Raw genomic sequence first — 25,714 nt, 5'->3', positions numbered from 1 at the left:
AATGGTTCCCAGTGGATGCCACCACGCAACGCACCTCATGTGAGCTGCATACACCGGTCGGCAACCTCACCATTAAGGTATACTTATACATAATATTCATACACCGGTCGGCAACCTCAATCCATTGATCCACGCCTCGGGATCAGAGTTTAATAACTTCTTTATTTCTTCTATATGTACAGGTGGTGCACAGGAGTGCCTTACCAATCCAGGCAGGGCAGACAAGCCATGGCATGGAGATTCCCCCTGGCTACGCCAGCATCGGCATAGAGCAGCTCGTTGATAGCCAATATGATCGAAGGCCTAGAGCTCGACCTCCCGGGAGGCGACGGGGAAAAGACACTACGAGATGCGCTTCACAGGACCATTCTATGGTGCAAACGCTACATCATCATCCCTGGCACGGAGGCATCTCCTCAGAGCTCAAGACCGCTGCCTGCAGATCCCCAGCAGTGGCCATCTCCTCAAAACTCAAGACTGTCATCTCCACCACAACCTGCTCCAGGACCGTCGTCACCACCGGGACCATCGTTTCCTACTCGATGAAGGTCTCCATCTCCACCACATCCTGGTGATGGGAGCGACGACGACGACAACAACACCCCCCCTGATCACCGTCGCCGCTACTACAACAAAACACCGATATTAGTGATGGATGATCTAACGCTAAAAGCGGCTACAGCGACAGACAATCTGATGCTAAAAACTTACAGCGATAGACTTCTGCAGACTGCTATAAGTCCTGTCGCTAAAAATCTTTAGCGTCAGACAGTACTTTTAGCGACAGATAATCTGTTGCCTCGAATATTTAGAGCGACAGATAGTCCATTGCTACATTTTAGCGACAGATAGTCCATTGCTACTTTTTAGCGATGGACTGTGCGATGGTACATATGGTTTTAGCGACAGACAGTCCAACGAGACAATTTTAAATGGTTAAAAAATAAAAATTAATCCATCAACAATTGTCCACAATAATACAAATGTCACTACACAACTAAGATTCAACTTCAACAAACATACATGCATCTTCACATATTTGACCAAAACTTTACAACAGCTCACATAGATAAGCTCACCATCTCATCTATTTCCTCTACAGACAATAAGAACATCCTCCAACACATAATGATCATAAGAAGGGACAAGAATGTCTTCCCAGTCACCATTCCTTTTAAAACATAAGATGAAACAAAGAGTTTATAAGCAACAATGACAAGTCCATGAACCAGATTGGCACAAACAATATAAGAATCAAGAGCCCAGCCATCTAAGCTGCCATCCTTCAAGCTAGAGTGCTAGACTCCAACTAAGACATACTGGTTGAGATTTGAGAATCAGTGCTAGTATTAATATATAAAAAAGGGCAAAGCACATGAAGAATACCATTTTAAATCATGCACAAATACTTGGCATAATTTTCTGTCCACTAGCAATTGTTCTGGTAGATTAATTATATGATAAGAAGTTCTTACATGGAACTAATGCTAAAAAACAAACAGTTTTCATACATGCTAAAAACTCAGGTTACATACTGAAACTAAAAACAGAGAATTGATAGCTGCTGCTGCTACTACATATCAATAAATCAACGATCTAGTTGGGGTTGTTATATATGTCACTACTAGCTGAACCTAGTTACACCACATGAAAGAAATAACATCCAGTTGCAGATTTCACTAAATATATGTACACTTGTATGCAATACAGAGAAGCTATCAGCTCAAGTTCAGTGTGTGTTCACCTGAGTTGAGTGTCTGCTCGTCTCCTCCCCAATCTACCTAATAAGAATGCAATTTACATACAGTGAGTTGCAATGGACCAAAAGTTCAGCTAGCATAGGCTCATGTTTTGATCACAACTACATAAACATTTTAGTTTTCAACCGCGGCTACCATTATAGAGAAAGCTACATCAGTAGGCTCAAGTTTTGATCACAACTACATAAAAATAATAAAAAACATAAAAAGCTAAATATGCCAGGTTGTCTGAAATATAGAAATAATAAATAAAGAATACTAGTTTGCTTGTTTCCTTTAGCACAAAATGGTATTTATGCCTTTCATAACAAAGACTAAGCTTGCGCATCTATGACAGATTGCCAGTCAGATTTTGTGCTACAATCGATCATGCTTTCAGAAGCATGCTGTACACTATTGGATTGAATGAGTAGGGGCAAGAGATGCTACTCTGAAGAAATAAGCAAATATTGACAATGAAATGCAGTGCTCAGTTTGAATAAATCAAGCTAACAGAAAAAAACATATATTAATATCATATATAAGGAGAGAACATGCTAAATTTTTCTTCCAAGCCAGTCAACTAAGTATACAAAAAAATCCATTATGCAAGTGTATAAGCAGGTCAGAGTAACACTGCATATCATATTGTTCACTCAGCCTTTGCTAATAACATTTAATATGCAAGATAAGATCCGAAAGCACTGCATAGAAGGATGCAATCTAATATTGGTTGTAATTCTACAGAATAAGTCTGCAAGCTTGTGCACTTTATAAGCCAATATATGTAAAAAGAGAGTCCAGTAAATATTGAGGAATGACAATTCACCAATAACCCAGCAAATTGTACAAGATGTAAAGCAAATGGCAGCAGTAAGAAGTGCAAAGATCATAACACTTGCTTCACTTCCTCTGAATGTTGAGTGTCTAACCTCCTAATAGTGTTGTTGGATCTTTACCATTTTGGAATACACCCAAGCAATAAGCCCCATCAACTTTGGAGTGCTGCATTTCAGAATTGAAGGGAAGACAGTACGTAACATGAGTAGACAACACCGACAGACAAATTAGACAAGCATTATCTCATTTGATTTAAATAGATATGAGTTCACAATTTCTCCTACCCGGAATAAATAATTTTCAGGTGTAAGTGAGAGCTTCTGTCCATTTCCAAATACCATGTCAACATCTGGAAATACCTCATGTAGCTTCAAAACATTCCTGGAAGCGAGACCATAAATATTTAAGTTCTACACAAGCATCATGGAGCGTGTTATAAGAACACTGAGAATGAGAAACAAATTTTAATCATGGTGCGAAAGTCACCTTCCAGCACCTGCAAAGCAGATATCCTTATAATTTGGATCAGGGCCACGAATTTTCTTGAGAGAATGCACTTTACTTGTCACCTATCAATTGAAACATAGAATCAGAAAACATATTTCTTCAGGAACATAACCACCACTCATTCATTTTTAAGAACAAGATACACCGGTGGTCATTAAACATGTCCAAGGTGTCATCTAGGTCCCTAAAGCCTAAACTCTTAAAATGCAGATCCGAACCCTTGAACATGCTGAGTATCACTCAAGATCCAATCACTTTAATTAGCATGAACACACAGCCCAGAACCAACTTGCAGGTGACGTAAGAAAGTACATTGGTTACGCAGATTTGGACCTTGGTAGAGAACCGAGCTTTACTCCCGGTGGGGAACCCCCTCTAGTCCCGGTTCCCCACCCGGGAGCAAGCATCCGGGACTAAAGGGGGGTCCTTTAGTCCCGGGTCAGGAACCGGGACTAAAGGAGGACCTTTAGTCCCGGTGGGTAACACCAACCGGGACTAAAGGTGCCTCCTGACATGCCACGATGGCCGGCACCTTTAGTCCCGGTTGGTAATACGAACCGGGACTAAAGGTTTTTTTTCTTTTTTCTTTTCTTTTCATTTTTTTGTTTTCTTTTCAAAATAGGTTTTCGAAGTCGTATTGTACGCTGCTAATTATACATTTATACGCGCATATAGTATGTTTCGGTTCAAGCACAATGAACGTATTAAATCACACAATTCAAGCATAGAAATATATATATATATATATATATATATATATATATATATATATATATATGCATCATATATATATTTACATGCATGCATGCATATGTGTATTTTACATTATATTATTTCATGTGCATATATTACAAAAGATTGCATTATAGTTGTTGTGACATAACAAGTTTCTTCTCATCCTCTAGCTTGGCTTCAATGGCAGTGTTGGGTCGAAGTAGAACTCGCCCTTGGAATCGATGACCTGCTCATTAAAAAATCCGGCTATAGACTCTTGAATTGCTTTGATTTGGTCTTGCCGTATGACCTTTTCCTCCAACCATCGAGTCTACAGGTTTGAATTAAAGGAAAATAAATTAATATATGTACATATATATATAAAGACATAGTAACACAATCAATAATAATAATTAAATGAATATATAGTGTATTTTTAACGTACTTTGAGTCTCTCTGTAGGAGTTCTTTGGGAGAGCACCTTGATAAACTTGCAAACATAGTAACCACAATAGTTGTTCCCCTGTTCCCGCCTCAGACACCACTTTACGAGAAAAAGATTTGTCATCCAATCTGGTGATCCGGTGAAAGCTATATGTTTAATTAATAAAGATGATGCGATTCAGGGGACTTACTTTCAATGGGATTACATTCAGTGGCGCTTTGCATTTTTCCATGTGTTGCTTCTCAATAAAGGTTTTCCAAACACTGCCCAATAAAAAATTTGCAACGTCATCAGATATAGTTAATCATCATGTTTGTGTGTATATATAGTTGCTAGAGATCCCGAAATTACCTCTGGATAATATCTATCATATCTTGGTAGTCTTGTTGTGGTTTTCTCATCGAGTCATAGATTATCAAGTGACTTTTCACCAGATCGATGTCCATCAATATCCAGTGATTACTGCATGTGTTTATAGGATATAACGCATAACACTCATTAATTAACTAGAATCAACATATGAGCCATTAAGGCTATGATCGACATGATTAACACTCACTTGAAGTTATAGGGAAAGAGTATATCCTTCTTGTGGCGTTGGTTCACTAAGAAGTTCATGAGGTTACTCTCTGACTCAGACTTCCAATTAGTCTTTGGAGTAATTGGGTCTTTGAATACTATATGGGGATCAACAAAACTAATTTCATTGCAGCCTTCCTTTCTGAGCTCTGTCATTGTAAATCTGCATATATATAGTACTTGTTAGGATAATTTATATGCATATACACACATATGATGAGTTTAATAATAGATCGAAAGAATTATTACTTACAGGCAATAGCAGCTAATGATAACTTTGTCCAGAGAGGTCAGGTGGCATAGTTGATGAAATTCTGCAAAGTCAACATACATAACATCATCGCCACGGAACCAATGTTCGTCTCTAATTCTGACACCAACGCAGAAGTCTCCACTGGTAGACGCCTGCATGTACCACTTGTTTAGCAGGTACATTTGCGTCCCCAGATCAGATAAGGCTTGAGGGTTGTATAGACTCTGGCCTAGTACAAATTTTTTCTTCCAAATATCGACCTCCGCCGCACTCTCAATGTTTCCATCACCAAACATCTGGTAAAGGTCGAGACCAGTCTCATCAAGAAATTCACCAAGGTGATCCAAATCGACATCCGGAGGTATGTTTGCCTGATGCATTAATCCTAAATTCGAACCATATTCATTACCAACAACTAGCGGGGGGATTGATTGGTGCGCTTGTTGTCCGAGTTGGGCAACTCCTTTCCCTGCCCGCTTCTTTTTCTGTGCCGCCTCAATTGACTTGGTGAGAGTGCGGTCATAGTCTGATAACGTTGATTTGGACGGCTTACGAGATTCCCGCTGTTGTTGCTGGTAAGAAGTCACCTTTTTTCTTAAAATATCCGGAGCTACGAAGAAGTACGGTTTCTCCGGGTTTCTCCTTGCTTCTTGATTCATTTTAAGTTTGTCATAGAATCTAGACATGTCTTTTTTATATGCATCAGTTCCTTCTTCCTTCTCTTCTGATATTATTTTGGGAATAGCCCTTGGTTTCATGGTGGCTTTCTTTGCAGGCGGGGACTGGTTCTTCGTTTGAGGGGCTGGCCTCTTGCTAGGCTTCTTGGTAGGCGGGGGCGGGGGAGGCGTTGGAGACCTCCTTGGAGGTGTTGGCAGCGGCGTTGGAGACCTCCTTGGAGGTGGCGGCTGCGGCGTTGGAGACCTCCTTGGAGAGGGTGTGTATGCAGCCTCGTCTTCCAACACAATGTCATCGTACAGAGCACTATGATGATCTGGCGATTGAACAATTGGATTTAGGTTGGGGGAGGATCTGCTACAAAAAAAGGAATGACATATTATTATGAGCAGATTGTTAATTATTTAAGCCAATACAAATTAATGATGTAGTGTTTTCATCCGCACGTACCTATGGTGAGGTAGTTCAGGAGGAGGTGGAGCCGACATCCCTGGAATGATGATGTAGCGCTTGCGCCATAGAATGAATGTCTTCTCCGCTTCTCCTAGAGTCTTCTCGCCATCACCTCCAGGAATGTCAAGAGTGGCGGTGCTCCACTCCGCCGTATATATGTCTGTACACATGGGTGAACGAGGGCGGCGGTGCTCCGCCGTATACATAGAAACGCATGGACGAAATGCATATGAATACAAATGACGTATATATACGTGTCGGTGCGGTGGCCGGTGTGCTGACGACGATGACGTGAGGCGGGCCGGCGTGCTGACGACGACGACGACGTGAGGCGGGCCGGGGCGGTGTCGGTGCATGATGTTGTGATCCTATGTACCATGTGAACCATGTAGTCATTCATCATATGAGAAAATTCTATGTTAATAATGTAAGTATAAGTCATTATGAGAAAATCTATAACATTGAAGTTTTCCTTCATTTGTTTGTAGCCATGCATGCAAGTCCAACAAAAACTGCTAATATCATCACATGTGATATTTTTGATAAACTAAAAAACGCTTAGTTTACAAACTGGGTATCAAAATTGAGTTCCTATTTGACCATTATATATCCTACAACAAATCCTTCAAAAAAAAAGACCCTACATGAATATATTTGGATAAAATTTCGTTAACAAACATTGATCTATGAAGATAGAAAAAATTCTTCTATTGAAACTGCATCTTGAAATAATGGCATATCATATAGTGATGAATATATGGCGGTTGATGGGCTGGATCATTTTCAGCTTTAGTGACAACGACAATGGTTGCCATCCTGAGGAGTTTGTAACGAAAGTTCATTAGCGGATGGTTCGTAGCGTTGTTTCCAAATAATATATAGCGTGTTTATTATACAAGCCATGGATTTACATCGATCTAATTAATTTCTAAAGTAATTTCATTGGTGGTCCTTAATTATACTTGTCATGAGTTCAGGTCCCAGTGATCTTAAAATGTATTTGTGTACCATAAAATGCAGTTTTTGACACTCTAATTAAACTTGCTAATTTATCCATATAATATCCAAATATTCAAAACTTGCCTTAAGATATGTTTTTATTTAAAATCATTTAGAGTTCCAAATATTCATTTTTAGTTTCTAGATTTTGTGATTCAAAATTTGGAATTTTCAATCGACCTCGACCGTTGACATGGCTTACACCAAAGTTGTAGTTTTCGACGTGATCTATAACTCGGCAGTGGAGGGCTCGGACGAATGTACAAAGAGATCGACGAATATATCACCTCGATCAAGCTCGGCAGTGTACTGGAGGGCCTCGGGCCGGCGCGGTGGGGCAACGCGCGGTGGAGGGCCTCGGGCGCGGAGGAGGGCGCGGTGGAGGGCCACGGGCAAGCGCGGAGGAGGGGCACGGGCGCGCGCGGTGGAGGCCGCACGAGGAAGAAGACGGCGGCGCCGGTGTCACGGAAGGCGAACGGACGCGGCGCGAGGAAGAAGAGGGCGGCGGTGTTCGACGAGGAAGAAGACGAGCGGATCGATCTGCGCCAGGCGCTGGAGGTTATATAGCAGAGAGAATTACTCCCGGTGCCAGCCACCAACCGGGAGTAAAAACCCTTTACTCCCGGTGCGTATTACCAACCGGGAGTAAAGGTTCCTTTACTCCCGGTGCGTGTTACCAACCGGGAGTAAAGGTATACCTTTACTCCCGGTTGGTAACACGCACCGGGAGTAAAGGCTTTTTTTTGGCGGGCCACGAAACTGCAGCCCACCTTTACTCCCGGGTGGGCTTCCCACCCGGGAGTAAAGGTGGCCTGCAGTTTCGTTTCCCGCCTGTTTTAAGCAATAGTCTTGTTAAATACAATCGAAATGCAATAGTTTTTATTAAATACATAGTAAATTAAATAAAAGGCATAAAATTATTTTGTTAAAAATATGAATTTTCTTTTTGTTTATTGCACATAGGAAAAATCGATAACCTAACTTTTTTTATTTTTTGTTAGAATTATAAAACATAGTGTAACTAATATTTATTATTTCGTTAATGCAAAAATGTAGTGTTTAATTAAAATTATTAAAATTATTGGTTTTGGACAGGAAATTTGTTTTCACATCATTTTAACGTTAATATTTTAATTTTTCATCACTCAGTATCCTAATTTACCTTTTTGAGAGAGAAATCCCACCAAATCAAACATTGATTTAATTTGAAACATGACATAATAAACATCTGAATTCACAATTATTACATAATATCTCAAACACACACTATATTAAATCACTATATCATCAAGTGGGCACAGCAGTGAACTTCTTCTTTACGTATGTCCCTTGGTTATGATCGCTTCGTAACCATGGAGTGTCCTCATCATTTACCAAGATGCTAGGGTCTTTGTTCACTTTGAAGGGCGGAATTCGGTCATCCTTTTCATATTCTTCTGACATGTCCGACTTGTCCTCAATTCCCACGATGACTCTTTTCCCTGAAAGAACTATGTGGCGCTTTGGCTCTTTGGTTGAGTCATTATCGTTTTTCTCTCTTTTTGGTTTGGTAGACATATCATTGACATAGAACACCTGATTCACATCCTTGGCAAGGACGAATGGTTCGTCTTTGTACCCAATATTACTAAGGTCTACTGTTGTCATTCCATACTCGTTGTCTACTGTTACCCCGCCTCCGGTCACCTTGACCCATTGGCACTTGAACAATGGGATCTTCAAAGTAGGTGCATATTCTAGTTCCCATATTTCATCTATGCGTCCATAATATGTCTGCTTATTCCCATTCGGGTCTGTGGCATCTATGCGGACACCACTGTTTTGGTTGGTACTCCTTTTATCTTGGGCTACTGTGTAGAATATGTTCCCATTTATCTCCTACCCTTTGTATGTGACGATATGCCATGATGGTTGCATAGCCAATAAATACAGTTGCTCATGGATGCTCTCATCACCTTGACATTTTTTTCGCAACCAACCGCCGAAAGTTTCCATGTGCTTATGCGTAATCCAAGCTTCAGTCTTCCCTGGAAACTCAGATCGTAAGAGATCCTTGTGTGTCTCAATATACGGATCTACCAAAGAGGAGTTCTGTAGAACTGTGTAGTGCGCTTTATTGAAATAATCATCATCCGTACCAATATATGTTTTCCTCCCTAGTGTCCCCTTTCCGCTTAGTCTCCCCTCATGTCTCGATTCAGGAACACTAATCGAGTCAAGGTCGGGAATAAAGTCAACACAGAACTCAATGACCTCTTCTGTTCCATAGCCCTTGGCGATGCTTCCTTCTGGGCGAGCACGGTTGTGAACATATTTCTTCAGGACTCCCATGAATCTCTCTAAGGGGAACATGTTGTGTAGGAACACAGGACCGAGAGTGAAAATCTCCTTGACTAGGTGAACTAGGAGGTGTGTCATAATATCAAAGAAGGAAGGAGGGAACACTAACTCAAAGCTGACGAGACATTGAACCACATCATTCTGTAGTTTAGCTAGATCAGTTGGATCAATTGCCTTCTGAGAAATTGCATTGAGGAATGCACATAGCTTTACGGTGGCTAGACGTACATTTGGAGGTAGAATTCCTCTTAATGCAACTGGAAGTAATTGCGTCATGAGAACGTGACAGTCATGGGACTTTAAGTTACAGAATTTCTTCTCTGGCACATTTATAATACCCTTTATATTCGAGGAGAATCCAGATGGTACCTTGATGTTGTTTAAGCATTCAAACATGATTTCCTTCTCCTCTTTGCTTAGAGTGTAGCTAGCAGGACGTAAGTAATGGCGTCCATCATCTGTCTTCTCTGGATGCAGGTTGTCTCTTTCTCTCAAACAACGCAGGTCCTGTCGTGCTTCAAATGTGTCCTTAGGCTTTCCATACACACCCATAAAGCCTAGCAGGTTCACACAAAGATTCTTCGTCAGGTGCATCACGTCGATCGAGCTACGGACCTCCAGGACTTGCCAATAGGGTAGGTCCCAAAATATGGACTTTTTCTTCCACATGGGTGCGTGACCGTTAGCGTCTTTCGGAATAGGTTGGCTTCCATGTCCTTTTCCAAAGACGACTTTCACATCATTGACCATATCGAGTACATCCTCATCGGTTCGGTTGCGAGGCTTGGTCAGGTGGTCTGCCTTCCCTTTAAAATGCTTACCTTTCTTTCTTACGGGGTGATTTGCAGGAAGAAATCGACGATGGCCAAGGTACACGACCTTTCGACATTTTTTCAAGAATACACCTCTAATATCACCGAAGCAGTGTGTGCATGCATTTTATCCCTTGTTTGACTGTCCTGAAAGATTACTTAGAGCAGGCCAATCATTGATTGTTACGAACAACAATGCTCGCAGATCAAAGTGTTCCTGTTTGTACTCATCCCACACACGTACACCTTCTTTATTCCACAAAATGAGAAGTTCGTCAATAAGTGGTCTCAGGTACACATCGATGTCATTGCCAGGTTGCTTCGGGCCTTGGATGAGCACAGGCATCATAATGAACTTCCGCTTCATGCATAACCAAGGAGGAATGTTGTAGATACTTAGAGTAACAGGCCAAGTGCTATGACTACTGTTCTGCTCTCCAAAAGGATTGATACCATCTGTACTTAAAGCAAACCTTAAGTTTCTTGCGTCATTTGCAAACTCCGGGAATTCTCTGTCGATTGCTCTCCACTGGGACCCATCAGCAGGGTGTCTCAACATATTGTCTACCTTACGGTCTTCTTTGTGCCATCGTAACAATTTTGCATGTTCTTTGTTTCTGAACAGACGTTTCAAGCGTGGTATTATCGGAGCATACCACATAACCTTGGCAGGGATTTTCTTACGGGGACGTTCGCCCTCAACATCACCAGGGTCATCTCGCCTGACCTTATACCGCGACGCATGGCATACCGGGCATGCATCCAATTTCTCGTACTCTTTGCCACGGTATAGGATGCAGTTATTAGGACATGCATGTATCTTCTCTATTTCTAGCCCCATAGGACAGACAACTTGTTTTGCTTCGTAGGTAGTGGCGGGCAATTCATTGTACTTCGGAAGCATCTTCTTTTGGATTTTTAGTAACTCTCCAAGTCCCTTGTCAGATACACCATTCTTTGCATTCCATTGCAGCAATTCTAGTGTGGTTCCCAATTTTTTCTGCCCTGCATCACAAGTTGGGTACAACAATTTCTTGTGATCTTCTAGCATCCGCTCGAACTTGATCTTCTCCTTTTCACTTTCACATTCTCTTTGTGCATCATGAATGACCTGACAAAGATCATCAGCCGGCTCATCTTCTGCGGCTACCTCTTCTTCAGCTTCTCCCATTGCAGTATCATTGAAGCACGCACCATCAGGAATAATATCATTGTCGTCCCATTGTTCTTCTTCACCTTCTTCCATTACAACACCGGTTTCTCCGTGCTTTGCCCAACAAATATAGTTTGGCATGAAACCCGACTTGAACAAGTGTGAATGAAGAGTCCTTGAGCAAGGATATTCCACCGTATTCTTACATATGGCACATGGGCAGCACATGAAACCATCGCGTTTGTTTGCCTCGGCCGCACGTAACAAAGAATGCACGCCGTCAATGAACTCTTGGGAGCGGTGATCAGCATTATACATCCAATAACGGCTCATCTGCATTACATGACATAAATATCATATTAAAACCTAGATCATAATTAATTATTTATACAACATGCGTGCCACCACAAAAGATACAAATTTATGAAAGCATCGCTACAATGTAGACAATCCCAACTACCACTAAAAGAACTAAAGCTAAAATACATTTCAGGAGCACAAGGATTTCGCGACCAATCTCAACTAAAACAGACAGATCCCCCGATTGTGCAACATCTTTGGGCTTCTTCGGCTGGATCACTGCCTCATTAGCCGCCGTATCTGCCTGTTGTGCAAGATATTTTTGCACGAGTTCAACATACTCTTCCTCCCAGTAGAAGCCTGAACATCGTCCACTGCCATCCCACTGAAATTAAAACAAAAAATTAGAACTTTAATCACAACCATCATGAAAATAGGTATAAACTAACCATAATCATTAAATACGATAAAATAACTCACATTGCGATCCGGACACTTGTAGAAGATACAATCCTTGTTGGGACCCTCCTTCTTCACTCGGTACTCCATCACAATCTTCGTCTCATCACGACACTTGCCGCATGGAATGAGAGGAAGGCCCGGCCTAAGTCGCTTTGGAAACCCATGAGAGGCCGAGGACCCGGAAGCAGTTGCCATCTACTCTCTATACTCATTTTTAATACACTATAAATTTCTCCTTTTATAAACAAATAAAATTAACAAACTATAAAATTATCTAGATCTCTAAACAATGATATTTTTAATGGTCATTGTGTTCTCGTCTTTTACTGCGGCAGGTAAGTAATTCATATGATATTTCCGCAAATTAACAGAAGAATGGGAATGTACACACATAACAGACTACTACGTTTAGGTACGGTGATTGACAGACTACTGCGACGATATCGGGACATGTGAATAAATAACCATCCGTACTAGTTGACCTTGCTTACGTGATCAGCTCGGCGAGCATGTCTCCACCGGACGGCACCGTACTTGGTCAAGGAAGAGCACCGATTCTATGAGGAAGGGAACACGGTCTTCCACGACCGTTGTCGCTCTCCCTCGTAGAATCAAAGCTCCTCCTTGACGTCCGTTACCGCTCGGCAGAGAACATCCTCGCTGACCTGAACACGGTCCGCAAGTTCAACTAGTAAGGATTTGCTATAATTTTCTAACTATTTTCTAACTTTATATTTATATATACTACGTTTAGGTACGGTGATTGACAGACTACTGCGACGATATCGGGACATGTGAATAAATAACCATCCGTACTAGTTGACCTTGCTTACATGATCAGCTCGGCGAGCATTTCTCCACCGAACGACACCGTACTTGGTCAAGGAAGAGCTCCGATTCTACGAGGAAGGGAACACAGTCTTCCACGACCGTTGTCGCTCTCCCTCGTAGAATCAAAGCTCCTCCTTGACGTCCGTTACCGCTCGGTAGAGAACATCCTCGCCGACCTGAACACGGTCCGCAAGTTCAACTAGTAAGGATTTGCTATAATTTTCTAACTATTTTTTAACTTTATATTTATATATACTTTAACCTTCTTTCATGTAAATATACAAGCTTGAAGTGATTTTGAGCTCAAATTGCTTACAAATGAAAAAAACCACAATAAAGAACCATAAATATATATAGTGAACAAAACGGCATAAGATAATGGTAAAAAATGAGAGTATGAGATTGGTAACCTTTACAACTGAAGAATCGACGGAGGAATCGAAGAAATCGACGGAGGAATCGAAGAATGGATGGAGGAACAATGGAGGGAGGGAGGAAGCAAGAACACTACTGCAGTGAGCTTCAAAATGTGCTGAGCTCGGGCTCGGGGCCGGGAGGAAGGAGGAGACGGCCGATTTATAAAGGGAGAACATTTAGTCCCGGTTGATGGATCCAACCGGGACTAAAGGTAACTTTCCAACCCCGGGCGCAGCCACGGCCCGGGAGTAGACCTTTACTCCCGGTTGGAGCCACCAACCGGGAGTAAAAGTATACCTTTAGTCCCGGTTGGTGGCTCCAACCGGGACTAAAGGTCCCTGCCACCTCTGTCTGGCGCAGTAGCCGTTGGGCAGGGACCTTTAGTCCCGGTTGGAGCCTCCAACCGGGACTAAAGGTATTTCTAGTCCCGGGGGCAAAAAATTCCGGGACTAGAGCCCATTTTGGTCGAGGATCAAAGGTCTGTTCTCTACTAGTGTCAGGGGAACAATTAAGAGATATATGGATCTCAAATGGCACAATTAACAACTTTAATTCCCCAGATCTGAATTTCAAGACTTAAAGGACTTAGACGTCAGAGGGCAAGTTTGAGGACTGCCCAGGTACTTAGAAGGCATTTGGTTCGGCCTTTACAGCGACATCAGTTTCCGTTGTTTTCTGTTTGTTTCGGTCGGCCCACAACAGATCACAGTGTAATCAGATACTGGGCCACACAACCTCGTTACCACTCCCCAACCGGCGTTATCCGATCCCACAAGGCCGACACAACGTCATGGAAATGAAAAAGCGCTCCCAAAGCCAACCAAACAAAAGAAATTTTGAAGTTCCCTGCAACAGCTACCACCAGCAGCTGATTACGTTGCCGTTCCCGCACCCAGCGTGGAACCAAACAGCACCTTAGTCTTTTCAAAATTAGTTAAAGTAGGACCAAGACAAAGACACTCAGTTCTAGTGACATGCAAAACCAACAACAACAAAGCCTTTTAGCCCCTAGCAAATTAGGACTTGGGGTAGGCAAGAGTTGAAACCCACCATGAGCCACCAATGAAAAGGGAAAAGATTGTATATATATATATATAGTACAGGGCATCAATATTAGATATATTAATAGGGGATATGACATGCAAAACCAAACAAAACAAAAAGGAATTGTAGGTGCACCAGTCAACTGTGTCCTTGTAATCCAGAAGTTCGTTTGTAGAGCAACAACCAAGAGAATAAGAGATAAAGGAGGGATACAGCTATTAGCTAATGGACATGAAAAGGTGTCAAGGAGAAAAAGCAGGTTGTGCTAAAGTAGAAGTTTGATTCTATCTAGGGAAGTGTAAACTTATCTAGGTGTCATTAAGATGTTTAACTTCTTTTATTCAAGGCGGAAAAGTTAAAAAAATGGCACTAGTGCAGTTTTAGCCACAAATACTATTGATAGCTTCTGAAGCTAGACTGCCTTTTTTACATCGTACATTGCAAAAACTGAACTCCAAGCAAATTGATGTCACATGAAGGAAAAATAACTACAATAGAACAAAGATCCAACAGAAAAGGTATGGACGTGTAAATAGCTTACAGCATCTCTAAAAGCCACGAAAGCTTGCTCTGGCAAATAAGCATATGTGGTCCCACTATCCAAAACAGTCCCATACATGTGTTGTTTCCCAGAAACGGGTGCGCCATTAGAACAAGTTGATGAAGGATAAGTACCTGGTTCCTGAAGATTCATGAGCATCAGCCATCAGCCAAGGTGCCTATACATGTGTTGTTTCCCAGAAACGGGTGCGCCATTAGAACAAGTTGATGAAGGATTAGTAGGCCTCCTGGTTCCTGAAAATTCATGAGCATCAGCCATCAGCCAAGGTGCCTGCAGCCTACTGATATACAAAAGGCTTTCCCAATAAGAACTCATTTTATAATAAGAACTATTAGAAACTCCTAGCAACAACAGTACTAACTTTTCAAGGTACTATCATTAAACATTATTGACACTATTCAGAACCTAACCTAACTGCTTGAGTTTGCTGGCAATAAGAAGCAGCAAGAGTAGTCTACAGATTTTAAGTTGCATCATTGTCAGACATCAATACTCAGATTAGCTATTGGGAAACAATGTCTATGTCACACCCCAAAATTTCTAATTTTGGGTTGTGCATAGAAAACACTAAATAAAATGAATTATTTTAATATTTGGATAAAATTTACCAAATTTAGTTTGATTGAGCACTAGCAAATCTTAAAAAGTCATATTTTAATGTTTATTGCATACACCATTAGTCAAGTTACAAGATCATGGTTTAATTGAGCACTAGCAAAGCTACCCAATGCATATCCCATAGGTGACAAGGTATAAGTTCAATTCTAGAGAATTCCTATCAAGGTGACACATGCAACAGGGATTTAATGAATTAAAGTGAATAGAAAACAAGGATGATCCCATGCTATACTTGCCTTAAACTTGCTTTACACCCAAAGCAACTTGCTCAGAGAAGCTTCAACTTTATCTTCCATTCTGCAGCTTCTGTAGCTTCGTGCACTCAACTTCTGATCTCCACTGCTTACGTACGGTTCTTTTCTACTCGTGGCAAACACCAAGCACAAAGAAACATACAAGCAATCAAGCAAAGTAAACTAAGAACAATACACCAACCATAGCAAAAGCTTTAAAACAACGTACTAGGAGGGAGGGCTCGTTGTCGTGGTTTCGACAAAGCAAGAAATGTCAATAATGGAATTCCCGTTAAAAAGAAACGACTACCAGGAGTTCTATATTATACTATAAAAGAAAAGAACATATGTAAGCTGGATTTATTTTAGTTAACAAGACCATGGAAAAATTATTAGTTTAGATTAGTCAAATCATCTTTTAATCCAAAAGTCGAGTTATGACCGGTCATATTTTATTAATAAATACGGCCGTCTAATTTAAGTCATATTAAGCTTAAAATTTGCAAAGATAAAATAACAAGTGAAAATATCTATTCAAATTATACGTGACGCATGATTGAGCTAACCAAACTATAATTACAAACGTATATATTAATATTAATCAAATTAGAGTTTATTTAGGAAAGATCGACATTTAGCTATGTTGTTTTTAATTATAAAATTGGTTGCATATATATATATATATTAATTAATTTAATATTCAACTATATATAGAAAAACTTGTGACATGAAAACATTACCATTACTGCATAGAACACGTCGGCAAGAATCTAACGCAACTTGAACAAACTGAATCGAAATTAAAACGAAGAAACGGTGGAGACATTACGAACCAGTGGCAGTTTCATAATTATGTCGTCTTCATCCTTGGCTGTTGCAGATCGTGACGTTCATGGCCATTGGAACCTGCAGCCGTGCTCATAGGGAATCTCGGCCGGGGAGGCTAAGACAGGGCTGAGCTTAGCATGAGCCTAGAACTTGGAGGCGTCGACTCCCACCTGCGCACGTGCGTCATCCGCGACGGCCAGCGCCCGACGGTGACCGAACGGCTCCCGAGCCAGCCATGCACGCACAGTGCAGGCGCCGCACGGCGGCCGGGCTGACGCAGGTCAAACGTAGTGGCTGCAGCAGCGCACGCGCGCTCGCCCAGTGGGCTATGGCGCCGGAGAGCCAAGCAGCGGCCAGATAAGAACCAAGAAGCCATCCACGGCGAGGTCGCTGGAAAACTAGAGCCGGAAAGAGAAAAACGTAGATGGAGTGGTCAAATGGTGATCCATTGATAAGGACATTAAGGTATAGAGTACGTCGAGACAAACCTCATGGTGATAGTGGTCTTCGCCGGAGATGCTCGAGATGGCCGGAAAAGCTCACAGGAAGAGTTGTCGGAGTTGGCCGGCGATGACACGACAAGAAGAGAGAAAATTCTAATTGACTACACGAGGTATTTTCCAAACTAGAGGCTCCCCTTACAGTAGTTTTGGTATGCTTTACCCAAGAAGTTGATCCACATATATAGGAAGAAAAACTCCCAACATCTACATCAACTGGCAATATGGTGCTAATTGATGTTGCACCCTCCACATTTACTAATGGGCCTAAATAATCATGAAAGTCCATGAGTAAATAAATGCATGGGCCTTTAGGATTTATTAGGATTATTGCACGTGGGCTTTGAGCGTTGGGAAAAATGAGAGATTTATTATTTTCGAAATTAATTAATTTCGTGGATAAAATAATTTTAGAAAAAATCTAGAATTATTATTTAAGCCGCGAAACATACTCCAAAAGCTCTCAAAATTCGGGGAAAATTCACAGAGACATTATGGAAATTGAGGAACCCAAATAAAGTATTTGGAGCCCATGATAACATAATTTGGAGCATCTAAAAATTAAATTATGCTCACAGACAAGTTGGAACGAGTTCCAGAAAAAGCTGGAAAAATTCCCGAGAAGTTTGTAGAGATTGATTGACGGACGAGGAACTGAAAGGAGTGATATGCGTTACAAAGAAAAGATTTTAGGAAGCTCCCAACGAAAACTTGAGCCGAGAAACAAAGAATTTGATTGTACAAAAAGATAAAGGCGTGCCGGAGAAGGAAAATCGACCTACTAACGCATTTTAAAAATAGGCAAACCCCTTTTGTTGTTTTCCCAATTTCCAAATGCTAGAAAACTGTAGAAAACTTTGCGTGGTGGGGCCGGGTGAGGGACGTTGCCGAGTGTCCCCTATATGACACTCGGCAAACCAACTTCATATTTCATGCATATCTCTTCTCCTTCTTTTCCATAACATGTTCTACTAAATTTGTTCCAATGTACTTTGAAAATACCTAGTCAAATTCACTCAACAATGCATATTTGATTTTTCTAGGAATATTATTCCATTATTTTATGCAGTTATAGCTCAAATTCAATTTATATCAATTAAAATTCTATAACTGCAGTTAAAATTATCAAACAGATCCCAAAAAATTACCAAAATTTGACATGAACCAATCTATGTTGTCTATGCCTATACAAAAAGTTTTGAAGTCAAACTCCAATTCAACCGTCATTTTGACTCCAAATCTTACCGAATCCTTCTCAACACTACGATTCTTCTTTAGAGATGCTTCGGTTTGTAAGCATCGTACATGACAAATTATGCGACACCTTCTCAATTTTTTACCATAGCCTCCACGTATGATATCATGAGATCATGACAAATCTCATGATTTTCAGACATCAGTTGCTTTTTATAGAATTTAAAAACAATTCGGCCACATGTTCGTGGTCATGTTTCATGAACAAGATGTTTGAAATTTCCATTCAATTTCCGGATAAAGCCTCACACTGGACTCAAGAACATGAATATCATTTTTCCACTCATTTTATTCCATTATTTGAATCACTTGCAGTTCAAATTTGAGTTATACCAAAAAATTCCTTTAAATGAAATAAATTAGTTAAATATAGCAAATAGACCGAGAAATATACCAAATTTTAACATGGAGTACCGCGTACTGTATGTGGAGATTAGAAAAGGTTTCAAGGGCAGAAGACGGAAAAAAAGTTTAGACTTTGCCGAGAGCCAACAAAACACTCGGCAAAATGATTACTTTGCCGAGTGCCATAACAAAACACTCACCAAACAATGTCTTTGCCGAGTGTCACTAACAGACACTCGACAAAGTGCAAATGGCAGGGCGCTCCAGCTGACGGCCGTTGCACGGCCGGCGCACGTGCTGGTATTTTGCCGAGTGCCTGATGTTTGCTGAGTGTTTCGTTATTATTTGCCGAGTTTTTACTTTAAGGCACTCGACAAAGAGGGTTTTTGCCGAGTGCAGTATGTTTGCCGAATGTTTCCATGGCGGCACTCGGCACACAGCAGGTTTGCCGAGTGCCCATTGGAATGCACTCGGCATACCTACTGTTTCTGGTAGTGCATGTTCATCAGCAAATCTTGGCTGCCATGATGATGTCCATTATTGCATGATCATCAAGACTATGTCCTTGCACGGCAACTTGATGTAACATGCATTTAAGCCTCCAACTATGCCGTTGCGTGAACTGCTTCCTCTCCTTGGCTCAGAATTATGGCAGCGATGATGACGATGATGATATACTATTAATAATCATCTTGCACCGGGGTTAGTGAGTAAATGTTAGGGTTTAAGCTAGGCCAAATAAGTACCGGGGTCTTAAGGCGGGGTCTAATAAACCATTAACAACAAGATACATTAATTTTTTTCACTGAGTTTTCAAAAAATCATTGGGGTCGGCAGACCCCGAAGACAAGCCCGATAGAGAACAGACCTTCCATCCAACATTTTTTTTGTCCCGGTTGTCTTTGTACCCGGAACTAAAGGGCCTTTAGTCCCGGGTCAAAAGGCCACCATCGACGGCCACTGACGTGTGCTCTTTAGTCCCGCTTGATAATATCAACCGGTACTCCCCACTAGTAAAAAAAGGGCTTCTATTCCCGGCCGCCAACCCCCTTTATTCCCGGTTACACTGCCGGGAATAGGAGTTCGGGAATAAAGGGTTAGTAGCCGGGAATAGAAGTGGACCTTTAGTCCCGGTTGGTTATACCAACCGGGACTAAAAAGGTAGCCACGCCAGCACCTGGGCTGGCCCCTTTATTCCCGGTTGGTATTACCAACCGGGACTAAAGGGTCTTTTTTTTTATTTTCCTGCTTATTTCAATTGATGATTCTTTTTTGTTTTAATTTGGTTTTCAAATACGCATTATTCACTGCAAAGTAATATACGTATACGCGCGCGTAATATAAAGTTTTTGCTCTATCAATGCACGCAAGCAACATAAGTAAAAGTAAACTAAAACATAATATTACATTTCATCGTCACATGTAAAGTTTGCATTAATTGTACATTTCATCATCACATGTTCTTTGGATCAATATGAAATTTGTCTTTCATCATCACATATTTGGGTCATAGTAAAACTCGCCACCGGGAGTTAAGACTTGATCATTCAGAAATCCACCTATTATCTCTTGGATTGCTTTGAGATGGTGTGTGTCCAGGGTTTTTTCCTTCAACCAACGAGTCTTCAATTTGAGATATGAGATAAAGGAAAAGTATATTAGTATGTATATATATATATATGTGTATCAAGAATAATGATAAATAAATTGTATCTATCACAAATATATATATATAAATATATGTATGAAGAATATATATATATGTGTACACTTACCCTTTTTTCCTCTAGACTAGTTCTTTTTTAGCACACTCTCATGAACTCGTAAACATAGTATCCACAGAGATTGGTCCCCTGGGGCTGCCGCAGAACCCACTTTACGAGAAAAAGATTCGTCATCATCCGAGCATAGGGAAATTGAACTAAGGTAGGTATATAGTACTTACTTTGTGTAGCACTACTTTCAGTGGCACTTTGCGTTTCAAATGGTGTTCCTGACAGACCTTTTCCCAACAGCTACCAAATAACATAAAAAATATTTGGACCTTTAATTTGCATGCAGAGACTGGAATAGTTTTGCTAGTGAGACTGCAATTACCTCTGAATAATATCTATCATCTATTGGAACTCTTTTTGCTCTTTTCTCATCGAGTCCCAGATGCCTATATGACCCTTCTCCAGATCGAGTTCCATCAATATCCAGTGTTCACTGCCATGTCCATTAACACTCATTAATTAGCTAACAGGTATAGTGAACATATATATGGATACACGATCGTCGACATTGTGAACACTTACCTGAAGTTGTAGGGGAAGAGTATACATTTCTTGTCACGTTGCTTCTCTAAGAACATCTTGATATTGGCCTCCGTTTCTGCTTTCCATGTTGGATGGGGTTTAGGGTTTTTGAATACGATATGAGGATCAATGAAACCAATATCAGTACACCTTCTCTTTTTGCACTCTCCCATCTCAAACCTGCATCATATATATAGAGTGAGGATAATAAACACAGACATGTACGTACGTAGCGACTTATTATTAATTAGTAGAAAGAATCACTTACAGACAATGGCAGCTGATGAGAGTCTTGTCGAGAGAGTTTCGGTGGACTAGTTGGTGTAATTCAGCAAACTCAATGTACATAACGTCATCGCCATGGAACCAATGGTCGTCTTTGATTCTGACAGAAATAAAGAACTCTTTCCGGTGACACGCGTCGAGGTACAAGGTGTTTAGCTTGAACAATTGTGTACCTAGTTCATTGATGGTCTTAGGATTCCATAAACTCCTGCCATGCTCATATTTCTGTCATTCATCCGCTACCGGCGCACTTTCGAAGAGGAAATCTCCAAGGTCGATACCTCTCATAGCATAAAAGTTAGCAAGTTCCATCATATCCACTTCTTTTTCAGCAGGTATTTCCATCATATCCAGCATATCTATGTTTGAACCATATTCATTAGCAATAACTAGAGGAGGGACTGATTGCAATTCTTGTTCTCCGAGTTGTGCAACAGTTTTCCCTGCTTTAGTAGCTTTCTTGATTATCTTGCTAAGAGTACGGTCAAAGTCTGATGGTGGTGAGGGCTTACGAGCTTGCCGCCTCTTTTTCTGCTCAGCTTCCACCATCCGCCTTAGTTTAGCTGGAGGTAGGTGGAAGTGCTTCTGCTCCTGCTGCTTCCTCTTCCCTGTGCCTGAGAAGAATGCTTTGATGGTTTTTTTAACCTCATCATCTAACTCCTCTTTACTCATTTCACCAAGCAATTTCTGTGGAATTGGCCTTGGTTTCACGGGGGCCTTCTTGGTCGTCTTCGCCGGCGGGGCAGATGGCTTATTTGTTTGCAGCCGTCTTCCCTGGTTCATGGGAGGAGGTGGGGGAACAGGCGTTGGAGACCTTCGAGGCGGCGTTGGGGAATGCCTTGGAGGTGGAGGAACAAGCGTTGGAGACCTTCAAGGCGGCGTTGGGGAATGCCTTGGAGGTGGGGGAACAGGCGTTGGAGACCTTCGAGGCGGCGTTGGGGAACGCCTTGGAGGCGGTGGCGGCGGCGGTGGAGACCGTCTTGGAGATGGTGGGGATGCAGCCGTGTCTTCTACCCCATCGTAACCGCCGCCCGGAGCACTATGCTTGTCTAGTGATTGTACTATTGGACTTAAGTTGGGGGAGGCCCTGCTGTGTGCGTACACAAGGCAATGAGTCAATTGTTATTTAAGAGGCAATATAAAATTAATAAAAAAATTGTTTCATTCACTTTCATCCATACCTATTGTGCAGCAACGGCTTCCCGGGAATATTGATGTAGCGCTTGCGCCATGCAATGAATGACTTCTCTGCTTCTCCCACGGTCTTCTCCCTGTCACCTCCATGAATGTCAAGAGGCACATCGCTAAAACCTTCAATAGCTTTATCCACCGAGACGGTAGCATATCCAGCTGGTACTACTGCCCCATGGATTCTTGGTGTCTTGGTAGGGTCGATAGAGTTTACAACACCAATAGCCACCTTCACTGTGCCATTATCTTTTGGAATGTGCAGCTCACATGATGTAAAAGGTTCAGTGACGTCATCCACAGGGAAGCGCAGCTGTGCATCTTTTATGGCATCAGGCAGCTCTGTAGAAGCACAACTGCTTCTCAACTGATCGGGGGGGGGGGGCGAATGTTGATTCCCGGAGCTGTTGTAATCCCGTGGGCACTCAATTGTATTTGCACTTGCCTTGCCACTTCCTCTTGCATTTTCGCTTGCATTTCTTTTTCTCGCCTTTGTGATTCAAGCACCGCTTCCCATGACTCAATAACATATTGCTGCAAGATGCGGATCCTCTCTGCCTCCTCATCCTTCTGTCTCTGGCGGCTTCTGTACGAATCGATCCATTCAGGGAAACCTTGCACCCACGGAACGGCCCCTTTGCCTCTAGTTCATCCAGAATGCTCAGCGGTCCCGATGGAATATGTCAGTTCATCTTTCTCTCTGTTGGGCCAGAATAGTCCACTATCTTTAGCTTTTAGAATTTGAATCAACCTTTCTGTTACTCTTTTGAGTTTTGTGCCATGGACGAGCTTCCCAGTGACTGGGTCCAATCCTCCCCCATGACCTAAAAACCAATGCTTTGTGCGTTCAGGCCACGGTGCTGATTCAGGTACGACCCCCTTGGCAATAAGGTCTACTTCTATTTTTTGCCACTTGGGAATGGAAGTCGCGTAGCCACCTAATCCCATGTTATGGTGGTATTGCTTTTGTCTAGAATTCTCTTGGTTCCTTCTCGTCCATTCTGCACTCTCTTCTGATGTCTTGTACTGTACAAATTCCTCCCAGTAGGGCCTTGCCTTCACGATTGTGCCCTTATCGTTCTAATTTGGAGTCTTGTTCTTCTTGCAATATGATTTGTACAGCGGCTTCTTCCAAGATTGGAATTGGGTGGCCATCTTCTTCATTGTCCAGTGCCTAACTCGCTCCGTCAACCTTTCGTGGGTGATGTCTTCATGATAATCATCTGTTTGGAGCGTGAAATGTGCAAGAACATCTTGCCAAATTAGCTCCTTGTCCTTATCAAAGACATAACTAATATGAGGAGCATTGTTATTTTTTTCCATTCACGGGCATTGATCAGGAGGTTGTCCCTTACAAGGTACCCACAGTGGTACATGAATTTCTGTGCATATTGTCCTAGTGGTTCGCCTGTAGCCACGTTGAATTCTGAGATGATGTAGCGGCCTTCCAATGGCTTTTTGGCCCCACGAACATTCTTTGTGTTCCCCGTCGTCGTCGTCGATACAGACGGCTATGTATGCATAGAAACACAAAAAGTATTATAAAACGAAGGTCGATCCAGTGGGCTACATGTATGCATAATAAATAAATGAGAGCTAGATATTGAGAAATATATACCTCGCCGGAATTATCTTCATGATCAAGATTCAAGTATTGTCTCCCGTCGTCTTCCTGCTGGTCATTATCAACATCGGCACAATGTTCAGTGCCGGCGTTGATAATATCCATCATTTCTGCCTCCAGGTCATCATCTCTCGGGTCAGCCATAGAGAGCCTAAACAATTATAAAACAATAATTATGCAATTAGGGTTTCATACACATTTCGGGGCAGTGGTGCCTGCGCGGGGCGGCCGGCCAGCGTCGGTGGCCGGGGAGGGTTTAGGGTGGTTTAGGGTTTAGGGTGGTTTAGGGTTTAGGGTATAGGTCACATGGTATCAGAATATAACACAATTGATTTTATCTTCTTTCTTTCTTTGGCGAGTATGCCATCTTTGATTGTATCGAAACTTTTACTTTGAAAGCCTACCATAAAGCATACTAAGCAATTCTACGTCTTTGTAAATGAAATCATCTTCAAGGATGGTAAACAATTAACAAGGTAGGCAATGCATCTAGTAGGTAACATTTGAATTAATCAACTTAATGCAATAGGCAACATAGGTGATAAACTTTTTAAAGTAAATAAGGTAATGGTTTAATGCATAAACCGGGGCTTGCCTTCGTTGACGATCTCAGGTTCCGGATCAGTACCACAATTATCGAATCCCGAGACAACCGGGGATTCTTCCACAACTTGCTCAACTAGAATTGGTTCACTCTCGGATTCTACACGAAATAATAACATATGCTTCAACATGATGATAATGTAAACATGATGCTTTCATGGTGCATGAAATATGACCAAAACAAGATCAAACCCTAAACCTAACACTTAGGGTTTGCTTTTATCCATTTTTGAATTAATTTGGAAATAAGCTCAAAACGAGCTTGTTCCAAATGACCTCAAATTTTATGTAAGCTTCCTCATGATAAATTAGTGTTCCAAAACAAATTTCATAATTTTTGGAGTTATACAGTGGCCTACAAAAATAATGGAAATTACATTTATCAATTAATTGACTGAATTTTTTAACATTAAAATTTTATTTAAATTTCAAGTTTCATATTTTTAAACCATAATAGAACATGTACAGAAGCTACAAACGAATTTTCAGAATTTTTGGAGCTGTAATTATTTTCCTATGAATTTCCAAAGTTGCTGCACTATTCAAAATCCAGAAAATAAGAAATCTCCCTGTTCTCTCTCCCTCTCTCATTGGCGACCCGGCCCCGCATGTCAGCGACCCAAACAGAGCGCATGGCGGTGCTGCCGACTCTGGCCGACCAAACTCGTCGGCGGCAAGGCTCCGGCGAGGCGGACCGCACCAGCATGACCAACACTACCCCATGAACTTACCCCAGCGTCGGGGGCATCGGGACGATGCCCTCCGGTGAGGAAGAAGGTGCGGCGTCGGGGGCGGCGTGGCGCGCGCGCGGCAT

The 25,714-nt window shown here is 41.7% G+C and overlaps 1 protein-coding gene across 1 annotated transcript; it reads right to left on the bottom strand.

Moving 5' to 3' along the window:
* Positions 1 to 2,651: 2,651 nt before the first annotated feature.
* LOC136481140 (uncharacterized) lies at positions 2,652 to 25,714 on the bottom strand. The gene is made up of 6 exons (XM_066478499.1): positions 25,632 to 25,714; positions 24,292 to 24,448; positions 15,105 to 15,245; positions 3,066 to 3,148; positions 2,864 to 2,960; positions 2,652 to 2,744 (listed from the first exon to the last, which is right to left on the bottom strand). The coding sequence occupies exons 1-6, from the start codon at positions 25,712 to 25,714 to the stop codon at positions 2,667 to 2,669; spliced, it is 639 nt and encodes a 212-aa protein (XP_066334596.1). The 3' UTR covers positions 2,652 to 2,666.

The sequence above is a fragment of the Miscanthus floridulus genome, chromosome 9, assembly GCF_019320115.1.
Source record: "Miscanthus floridulus cultivar M001 chromosome 9, ASM1932011v1, whole genome shotgun sequence".
In the NCBI taxonomy this organism is placed as follows: Eukaryota; Viridiplantae; Streptophyta; class Magnoliopsida; order Poales; family Poaceae; genus Miscanthus; species Miscanthus floridulus.
Note: the sequence above shows the minus strand (reverse complement) of the source record. Positions and strands in the feature narration are given on the sequence as shown.

Coding starts and splice junctions, on each gene's coding strand:
- LOC136481140 (XM_066478499.1), bottom strand. CDS start 25,714: ATGCCGCGCGCGCGCCACGCCGCCCCCGACGCCGCACCTTCTTCCTCA. Junction 24,449..25,631: donor CCGATGCCCCCGACGCTGGG/GTAAGTTCATGG, acceptor ATAATTGTTTAG/GCTCTCTATGGCTGACCCGA. Junction 15,246..24,291: donor ATGAAGATAATTCCGGCGAG/GTATATATTTCT, acceptor ATGAATCTTCAG/GAACCAGGTACTTATCCTTC.